Here is an 11,086-nt window from a genome sequence, read left to right as displayed (position 1 = left end):
TTTCATAGTTTTGATGTCTTCACTATTATTCTACAATGTAGAAAATAGTACAAGTAAAGAAAAACTGAGGTGTGACCAAACTTGTGACTAGTACTGCACATACACAACATGGCCAAGAAAGAAATGACTTCCCAGTGAGGGTGGTAGCGTGTTGTCACTAGAGGGTCATATTGAATAATGGGGGTGCTGTGGAAAACAGAAGGCCATAAAGAACTCCGAAGGGAACGAGTAGAAAGAGTGTTTTAGGTAAGAAAGAGAAGTTTAAACTCCATCGGAATTACTTTCCAATTCGACATCTTTCTCTGAATTAAAACTCAGATTCCATTACGTCTTTAATCATCTTCTCGTCAGTAGGCTTACAGTATTGTTTTTTTTAACAGGGCTTCATACAATCACAACTTTGTGTATGTGAGAAAAGCAGAGACGGGGAGAACAGGACTAAAAACATCGAGCACACTATACAAGCTACTATTATCAATAATGAAACATTAAAATTGTTGTACGCACCACCGCTTTTCCAAAAGTAAAAACTTTTTTTGAATTGAATTATAACTTAATAAAAAATATATATATAGAAAACAAACTCATATAAAATGTTTTTAAACCCAAAATTCTAGCATGCATAAAAAAACTGGAACGACAATCATTAGCATTGATGTTATCATCAATTATGTCAAACCAGTTGAACTTTCATTGGTTGTTCTCACAGAAATGTACGGTATTGGAGTTCTAACTGCTTGAATAGAAATGATTGGCAGTCATATCGTGGCTCAGAAGATGAACTGCACCAAACTGTTGTCTAAGTAGCAACGTTAGGCTGCCAGTTACAGTACATCTGGGTTCGAACCGAGAGGTTTAGTGGTCAGAGAAGTGGTTCTTTGCCAGAGATCACCGGCCAGCATTTCGTAGTTCACACATGGGTAAGGCTGTTACTGTGCTCGTTTTACAAATGTGGCACAATCTGGTGATTTGCTATGGACTGCAGACAACTTGCAGTGAGGATACAATCACATGTCCTTGGTCAGAGTGAGATGGGTGGAGGACAGTGGACACAGGATAAAGACAAGGCAAGTCCATTCAAAACAGCTTCATGGAACAAAAGGTTATTCAGGAAAGTCAGTCAGAAACATTGTAAGAATTCTGTCCCAAGGCAGGAATGATTTACTCATTCAATGTTACCAAATCATGATAACTTTTGTGTAAAAAAAGGCCAGTGTAAAATTAAATGAGAGCCACATATACACGGAATAAGACTACAACACAGAGTCTCAGTTACAACAAGCTCGGGAATGTAGTTCCAGATGGAGACAGTTGGCCTACAGACAAGAAACACCTTAAAAAGGGAATTTTACAGTGTCATAAGACATGGTCAAGGCATCCATTTTCTGTCTTTGGAAGACCGTAGCTTCTTCCCATTCTGTTAACATCCATGACAATGGTTCAATAGGAGAGTACATGATGATCTAGCACCCTGCATATCCCAGTCGGATCAGGGGCCTCCACTGACCCCCCTTTACACAGAGGTCTCCGACTGCAGCCTCATCACAAACTTGTGGCTCTTGGGGTCGATAAACTCCTCACCGATACGCAGGAAGGGGAGGGGCTGCACCGTGACGACAAGGGAGAAGTCGAGGCGGCGCAGGGAGAAGACCAGACCCTGACGCAGGGCAGAGGTTACCGGCTCCTCGCTCACTAGAGTCCACTGGCGCCCCCTGCCATTCTCACGCTGGTACTGCATGGTAGGGCCTGGGCTCACGTAACGCTCAAGGAATGCCTGGAAAGACAAAATAAAATACAGCCTTTCAAAATCAACCTGAAAGAGGAAGACATGTGAATGGGTACAGAGAGGATGAGTAGTTGAGTACAAGTTAGAATTTGAATTCTAGATCTGATCAAATGCATGCTATTTATTATTGCTGGGAGGATACCAGTATAGCGATGCACGTGAGTATTGTGGCAAGGAAAGCGGATTTGACTTATTTAGGAAAGTCCTAATGTTGAAAACAAATATAATTATGCCGTCATCCAGTCACATGTATTTATTTTCCAACCTGTAGCAGACAATATTTTACATATAGCAGGTTTTTAAAACCAAACAGTTAGGTCTGCTTCATGTTCTCATTTTTGTCATGGAAAAAAATAATCGCAACACTGGTATCGTTCTAACATTTTACCCAGAGTCACACAATGTACCTCTTCTATTTTCAGGTTATATATTATAGACTCCAAGAGAACATGATCAATTCTGCTCACCTTGGGGGTCATGTTGTGGGTGATACAGAACTGCAGGTGTGTGAGGATGCTCTCCATGCTGTGGTAGGGCTGCTGGCGCGTGGTCCTCAGGTACTTCTGCATGGCCCGGGCCATGGGGGCGAAGATGGCCTGAGCCGCCTCCCGGGGGTCCATCACCTCACGGGGGTGTTTGTGGGACGAGGCTGCGGGGTCATCATCATGGAGACGCTTGATGTGGGTGAAGGCCTCTTCCACCGCCACTACCAACCTGGACAACGCCACAATAAATCATTATGATCAGTGTTAGTATTACCATCAGCAACAGCACTATGATACAGGAGAACTCAATGGGCAGTGGCATCAGTCATCATAATTGTGCCTGAAATACACTATGAAAGGGACTGGTTATCCTCCAGCAACGTACATAGCAACAAGACTCACTGGAGACAAAGAACAGGGACATTAACAGGGTTCTTCTTTCCCTAATCACTTTAAAAGCATATTACAGACATGTATAGGGGGACAGGATGTTGTCGGTCTTACCTGGCCTTGCGCTTGCGGCACCTGCGGTCCATCTCGGCCTCCTCGTAGTAGTACTCGTTGTGGGAGTTGTCTCTCCTGCGGGCCGCAGCAGCGATCATGGCCCGGGACTGACTGGTGGAGTTATTGGTGCTGTTCTCTGTAGATCAATACATCAGTCAGTGGATGGATTAATAGGAGGGAGGGAGGATAGATGGATGAGTGGGTGGACGAATGACTGGTTTGATGGACGGCTGGACAGATGAATGGAAAGACACTGTAAGGTAGAGAGAGGGGGGTGTAGAATGCTGTTTACCGTCCAGTGAGTAGACTTTGAATCCAGACATCTTCTTGGAGAGGATGGACTTGGGCAGGTTGAGCAGGGCAGGGTTGTAGACTGGGAAGTCCCTGTAGTACTGATCCAGCACCCACACTGCTGCCCTCTGGATACTGGAACACACAATCATCTTCAATACTATCAACATCGCAATGAGGATACGTGAACAGCACAATGCACGCAACACAGACGCACAGAGACAAACACGTACACACACTCACTGACCTGAGGTGTCCCACGTTGTAGAAGCGGCTAGCCCCGTCTGTGGCGCGCACCACCTTGAGGCAGAAGGCAGGCTGCAGGTGTCTGACCTCCAGCAGCACCAGGGCCAGGTACTGGATGAAGAGCAGCGCGTCCACCAGCGATGCAGCATACTCCACGATGCCTCTGTAGTCCCTCTCCTGGGGCTCCAGCACGCGCACGCCGTAGAACAGCCAGTAGGACGCCACGAACAGGAACACCAGCACCATGAGCAGGCAGCGGAAGACGAAGAAGCGGGGCAGGGTGGCGCGCGGCGGGTGCAGGAACAGCGCCCAGGAGGAGATGAGGAGCACCAGGAGCTTGAAGGCCAGGGAGACGTAGAGACCCTCGCAGGGCGTGCCGCAGGGCTCCAGGGCCTCACGCCACAGCAGCTGGGGGAGGACCAGGAAGGCCAGGGGGGTGACCAGAGCGAACAGGCCTAGGCAGCCACCCAGCACGGGCCCCAGGAAGCGCTTGCATTCCAGGGGGGACGATTCCTCCAGCTCCTTGGAGACACGCGTCAGGTCCTCGTTGGACACGCTGTGTTCTGATGTGCCTGTGACCACGGTGGTGGTCTCGCCCCAGTTGTCATCCTGCAGACAGGGACAGAGACAGGACATTGAGTAAACGTGGAGGAGAGATTGGAGGGGGGGGCTTTATAGAGATATAAAAGGATAGAGAGGTTGTGAATTGGATGGGTAGAGAAGATAACGGGACCTGACGTTTTTCTGACCGCATAACCTGATCCTGGTTCAGCCGCATGGTCAGGAAAAACCAACGTCCCTATTATGAGAGAAATAAATATGGTGATCTAGAGGGGTTGAAGAGAAGGTTGTGATTCTAACCCGGTCATCGCCGCGGGTCGACTCTGCGTCTAACAGTGACTCCCCAGGGGCCTGGATGGTGACAGACTTGTCCCCACGGCTGCTGCCGTCTCTGCTCTTGGAGCGATGTCTGTCCCGCCGATCCCTGGGTAAAAGAAACGGGACAGCCACACAGTTATGTCAGCGTGTTAAGCCTCTGTCGTTGCGTAACCGAGGCCTGGGGGGGTACATGTGTTTTGTGTGTGGTTGCTCACCAATGTGCCCATTGACTAATGGATCGATGTGTGTGCGTATTACAAATGCGTTTGAGCCTAGTGTTTCACTAAAACATTTGTGGAACGACTGTTTAAAAAGTGTACTTGCACGCTTGTGCTTTTTTCGTTGTTGTTGTCTGACTGACCCTCTGGTACCTGTGCTTGCGGGAACTGCGGGAGTGGGACGACTTGTAGGAGTAGCCCGAGTACTGTGACTCGTTGTCCATGTCTCGGGTCGGTGGACGGGGTTGACAGGCCCCTCTTCCCCCCCCCCCCGTGCCTCGTTCCCTGACTCTGCCCAGCTGGCTCTTGAGCTCGGAGAGGGACCTGGTGGATAGGGCCAGAGGCAGCTTCAGCAGCTCAACCTTACTCCTGAGAGAATCTATCTTGGAGACCAGAGGACAGGGAGAAGAGCCCACCAGACAGATGGAATCAGGGAAACAATGGACTAGAAAAAGTAGGGTAGGAAGAAGAGAAGACAGACTAGACAGGGAGGGTGAAAAGATAGGATGATGAGTAGGATGGGGGGGAGGGGGGTTTGGGGGTTGAAGTGGACAGGGCCTGAAATAGAGGAGAGAAGGGAATTAGTGACAAAAACAAACTCCTATCTGGTGTTTAAATCCAACCCAATTTCATTGTAGTCATTTAGCAGATGCTCTTATCCAGAGCAACTTATAGTTAGTGCATTCATCTTTCAACAGCTAGGTGGGACAACCACATGTCTCAGTCATAGTAAGTACATTTTTCCTCAAAGTAGCCATCAGCACAATCAATGCTAGTGGGGAGAAGGTGGGGGCGAGTTCTGTGGGATTTTTTCATTACCTTTAATCAGGTAAGACCAATTGCGGTTAAAAACCTCTTTTGCCGGGATGACCTGACAATTAGGCAAAACAGGGAAATAGCAGCATGTACATAAAATATTACCGAAGAACACAAAATACACACAAAAGACAGTGTCACAAGTTCAGAGGGAAGCTGGTTCCACTGTTGGGGTGCCAGGACAGAGAGGAACTTTGACTGGGCTGAGTGGGAGCTGCCCTCCCATAGGGGTGGGTGGGTCAAGAGACCAGAGGTGGCAGAATAGGGTACTGGGGTTTGGGGTGTAGGGTTTAAGCATAGCCTGAAAGTGTTTGTGGGTATTTGACCCTGACCGTCTGCGCAACTGAAGACATGTTAGCTCTCGGGGTGAATACAAGCTTTTAGATCTCAGGCAAGGTTGGCCCTCAAGTAGTTCTACAGACAATAAGTCTGCAGTGAGCCGAGGTCCAGGAAAGCTTACAGATCTGATACAATGGAGTCATATTGGATTACTGTGTTTTCACAAACTTGTTTGCCCTCGCCCTCTCTTTCCCCATCTCACATTCCCTCTTGGTCTCCCTTGGCCCCCTGGTTAACAGGGCCTCTCCGCTGCTGGTGATGATGATGAAAATAGGGTGTTCAGATGGAGGGAATTGGAGGCTGACAGTTTCCATGGAAACGGACCTTACACCACCCTCTCCTACCCCGAGAAACTGTATTGGCTTACCATGTTAATTGGACAGTTTGATTTGTCACATATGGGCAATAGTCAGTCATGGCCATGCATGCAAGGCATTACGTTTAACAACTAACTCCATTAAACTGCCAGTCTATTCTCAACTGTGTGTATCTGTTTGCATGCACAAGTTGACTTGAGCCTCATCTTGGGAAGTGCCCCACTGTTTATGCTATAAAAACCCATAGCCTCCGTACCCTCCAATGGAAACTTAAGGGCCCCAGAGCATTTGCTGAACTTCAGCTCCCATCACATGCTGTGCAGCCCTGGGAGGGTGTGGTGCATATGGAGCAAGCAGGGGCAAAAATGTATAGTCTGCTCCACCTGCATTTCAAAACCATGTCTGATACATAATGCAAAGCAGAGAGAACCCACATGCTAATTGTGGCTTGCTTGGCTTGTTTGTATTCCCATGCTCTGGACAGGCTGTCTGTGATACTGGGGATATGATGAACACCTGATCCATCAAAGTTTGGTCTGCTGGAAAGACAAAGTTTCCTTTATCTTCTTTCAACCCTATATGTCATGTGATCCGGTCAATGAACTCTGCGATCGTGGTGACTCCGCACTCACGCCGTCCTCACTTAGCCACATCATGACATCATAAAGACCTAACCAGCAGGAAGGTCTGATTTCACAATTATTAAAACAAGATCCCAGATGTCAAATATAAAGAACCAGCCCACCGAAAAAAAATATTTGTAAAAATGGAGGCCTCTTCAATGTTGTGATGCAAAACACTAGCGTAATGCATAGCACTCAGTATGAAAAAGGTTTTACCAGGTAATGCTCCTCCTGATCAGAGTTTTTTTTACATGGACGATACATTGGAGATAATATATGACAAATACAAGGAACAACATCAAACTTCTAAGAAGCCAGGCCTGGTATTTCTAGCAGATTTTGAAAAGGCCTTTGAAAAAGTAAGACTGGATTTTATATATAAATGCCTAGATTTTTTCCATTTCAGTGAGTCTCTTATTCAATGCGTAAAAGTAATGTATAGTAATCCCAGGTGTAAAATGGTAAATAGTGGCTACTTCTGAGAGTTTTGAACCGTCACGAGGAGTTAAACATAGGGTGCCCACTGTCACCATATCAATTCGCTATGGCCATCGAAATGCTAGCTATTAAACGCAGATCAAATAACAGAGGATTAGAAATCCAAGGCTTAAAAACAAAAAGGTGTCCATGTATGCCAATGAATATGAACTGGGTGGGCTGAGATTAAATATAAAAGCACTAAACCTCGAAAGCTTCACTTACACAAACATTTTATGTTAGCACAGCTGAAAACTGTTGTTGAAGGCAATCATGGTAACCATGATTGCCTTCCAACCCCAGTGTAGCTCACTGTAAACAAGCGTAACGGTAGGGCCAGTATCTTCTGGCAAATCTAATCCATATAATGTAGATAGGGAAAATATGCAAACATCTGCCAAGTATGCTGGCATCTATCAGATTCATGTGCCACTGCTTGTAGAAAATTCATACACAAGCAAGCCCAGTACCCACTCTGACCTCTTGAGTAGCTACCTCAAATGAAAGTCAAATGATATATCCAGATCAACCTCAGTCACTTTTAGAAGTCTAATCTGGCCCTGCTGTCAGGGATTTGAGATAATGACCCAGTCAGATAAGCCAACGCCAAAGGCAGGGCTTGCCTGACAGTGCATAAACTATCATGCACGTCTCGTTGACCCAGAGTGAGCATCACAGATGCCTTTGCCTTTTCTGAGTACACATTTCTCTCGTCGCATGGCTCTACATTTACTAGCCTAATAGAATACGACAACATCTCCTTCCTCTCTTCCAAACCTTAATGCTTTAATGGAGCTTGGTAAATATAAACAGAGGTGATATACCTCTAACTACATGCCCGCACAGAAATACCATTCAACGCCATTGGACAAATCTAAGTTTTCTACATTTCATGAAACCCAAACTTTCACCAGCTGTTTGAGGGAGTGGATAAGTCCAAACAACTGATTGTGGCAACGCGGTATGTAACTTCATGTATGAGTAATATGAAGCCAGAAGACTGCGACTGTGAAAATAAACATGCACAGCCCAGTGAGTGAGTATGAGGGGGCCACACACACCATTTCAACCCCCACCCACCTACTGCTAACTGCAGTGACAACAGAAAACCCAGCGAAAAAGAGACAACTGCACTCTCAACCTTTGTGCCCAGTGCTCCTATGAAGTGGAGCAGGTGTGTGTACAATGTAAAAGATGGGGTGTGGCCAAATCAACATACGGTCTATGGACTGGACAAAGCAGGCTTGTTACAACATTGTTACCAGAGGGGCAAGACAGTTTACCATTCACTTGCCAATAAACTTTTCTGTGACCATATCCAAGCATGGATGAGGTTACCACTGTCCAAAGTCTTGCCTCAGTCACCACTTGTCTCTTTTGTCGTGATGTGCCCTTTGTGCTGTTGTCTGTGCCCAACAATGTTTGTACCCTGTTTTGTGCTGCTGCCATGTGTTGCTACCATGTCGTGTTGTCATGTGTTGATGCCATGCTATGTTGTCATCTTAGGTCTCTCTTCGTGTAGTGTTGTCTCTGGTCGTGATGTGCATTTTGTCCTTTTTTATTTTTTTTAATCCCAGCCCTCATCCCCGCAGGAGGCCTTTTGCCTTTTGGTAGGCCATCATTGTAAATAAGAATTTGTTCTTAACTGACTTGCCTAGTTAAATACAAAATAAAATAAATAAAACTATGCCTCTAATCTAATGGGCCTGTTTATTTTGAGAGCCACAGGCAGCTGGGACAATAGCATTTGCACTGGGAACTCTACAATAGCCCTAGCAAAAGCTAATTACATGAGAAAAATAGGCATAAAATAAGCAAATAATGATTCATCTTGTAGGCAGATTGCTGTGGCAAAGTTGGTCGTTGTAACGTCATTAGCTTAGGACCATTTTGATTTCATAGGCCTAACTTAACGTTTAACTTAAAACATTCAAAACTCAGTAATTGTGTAGTTTACGAAGTGAAAGTTTAACATTCGCCATAATTTGAGCTACTGTAGAAATACTGTTTCACTATAGTCTGTAGACTAGATTATACATTTGTAACATTCATATCTGCAGTCCTTGTTAATATCTTGCTACGTTGTTACAGTGTTGCAAGTGCAACAAGGTTACAAACATGTAATTTAGCCACCAGCTGAATCAGATCCACTGTAGCTAACTATATTCGTAACAAATAGTGGCATGCCTTATTTCATTACCGGTCGGTTTGGAACAGGGATTTAAATGAAGTGTGTCCACAAAAGCCTGAATGAAACAATAACCTGTTACTAAATGAGCAATAACCTAGCAAACACAAAACACGTTTATCGAAGATTCAACTACGATATATAAAAGTTACAAATGCCCATTTTATCCGACGTAAGCAGAAATGTATCCTCCATTATAATGAGGGTTAGCAAACAATAGGTCGAGACTCTCCGGTCACTATCGAGCACAAATGGATGATACGTTTTCCTTTTGAGAATCTTTTCCCCCATTTATTTTCGAAAGGGGAAGCCCTGGATGAATGGATCATGCACATTGAATTGAACACCAACCTTCGGCGAAATTTCTCACAGAGCTTGAAGCCCCACGTGTCCTCTCAGCGTCTCGTTCCCATGTCGTCGGGATGAGGGTTGGCTAATTTCTCCCAAAATGTTTGGGACTCAGGATTCAACTCTTCGAACCACTTAGCTACGTGGCCTGGGTGAAAATAACAATAGGCCCGATCACGCCAGGGGTCCTCTCTAAACTTCCCTGCAGCTTCGGTCTGGAGTGAAAACCGAGTGCGAATATAGTCTCTTCGCGACTTTTGTTTCGGAACCATGAAACCTCACCCTAGCGATATATATTGTATTCCCCCTTTACTTCAATTGTCAATTATTTCCAAACATGTTCACTATATATATCCACACTGAAAAACACGCTTTCGACCCCCCGCCCAAAAAACAGTGTATGGCTACTTATCCCAGATATCCATTCAGGTAATTTCACTTTCCTCTTTTCCCCCTCGACTGACTGGAAGACAGGGTTGCCAGGTCCAACTACAATTTTACTAAAAAGTATTCTGAAAACCCACCCAGAATGCCTGGAAACTCCCCTCCAAAAACATCGCAGTAAGAGATGAGTTGCCACATTTAACAATTAAACCCATTTTCCATAGCGTTATTGAGCGAATTAAGAAGTAATATCGATGTCATTTTTAACATTTTTTCCATCAAAATAATCATTCTCGCCAGTTTAAGAATTTGTCACAAGAGAAAAGACAAATTGCCCTTATTAAACTCTCCAGATAATTTCCCATCAATGGAAGACGATTTAACTTGTTTTGACTGCTATGATTAAGCAATAAGGCCCGAGGAGGTGTGGTATAAGGCCAATATACCACAGCTAAGGGCTGTTCATAGCCCTTAACCGTGGTATATTGGCCATATACCACAAACACCTGAGGTGCCTTATTGCTATTATAAACTGGTTACCAATGTAATTAGAACAGTAAAAAGTTTGTTTTTGTCATTCCCGTGGTATATGTCTGATATACCATGGTTTTCAACCAATCAGCATCCAGGGCTCAAACCACCCAGTTTATAATTGTAACCTCAGGGTTTTGTGGTATATGGCCAATATACCACGGCTAAGGGCTGTATCCAGGCAGTCCGTGTTGTGTCGTGCATAAGAACATGGTATATTGACCATATACACCACACCCCCTCATGCCTTATAACTTAAATAAATCCTGTTTGCTCATATGCATAACTATAGATAAATCTAACAGGAGAGTTTGAGTGATGAAAATTGCCAAGAAACATTTGGACGAACTTCAAAAAACAAATGTTGGGCTATTTGCTGGCAATTGTGCTGTTATTATGTGCCAGATGCTAAACTACAAACTGTTATAAATTGACTATTTGCGAGATTGACTTGTTATTTCAATAGGCATAGGCTACTGACTAAAATCTGTGTTTATAATTTCAATTCAACTTTGCCATGGTTTGCTGAGCTAGATGCAGGTAGCCTATTGGCCCTGACAGGCCAACATGCCGAAGTCCATGATGAAACTGACATTAAATGTGGAGGATGATACATTTGAGATAGAGCTGTCACCATGATCACAATTGATATCT

General features: G+C 44.9%; 1 protein-coding gene across 1 annotated transcript; it reads right to left on the bottom strand.

Annotated features, from left to right (window-relative positions):
- Window positions 1–303: 303 nt before the first annotated feature.
- On the bottom strand, window positions 304–9,992 carry LOC115169514 (vang-like protein 2). Its single transcript, XM_029725205.1, has 8 exons — window positions 9,521–9,992; window positions 4,563–4,967; window positions 4,174–4,297; window positions 3,314–3,921; window positions 3,068–3,201; window positions 2,776–2,911; window positions 2,254–2,500; window positions 304–1,774 (listed from the first exon to the last, which is right to left on the bottom strand). Exons 2-8 carry the CDS (start codon window positions 4,631–4,633, stop codon window positions 1,514–1,516), a joined length of 1,581 nt encoding a protein of 526 aa, XP_029581065.1. The 5' UTR covers window positions 4,634–4,967; window positions 9,521–9,992; the 3' UTR covers window positions 304–1,513.
- Window positions 9,993–11,086: the final 1,094 nt, after the last annotated feature.

This window comes from Salmo trutta, chromosome 31, assembly GCF_901001165.1.
Source record: "Salmo trutta chromosome 31, fSalTru1.1, whole genome shotgun sequence".
Lineage (NCBI taxonomy): Eukaryota > Metazoa > Chordata > Actinopteri > Salmoniformes > Salmonidae > Salmo > Salmo trutta.
The sequence above is the reverse complement of the archived record's forward strand: the minus strand, read 5'-3'. Positions and strand labels throughout refer to the sequence as shown.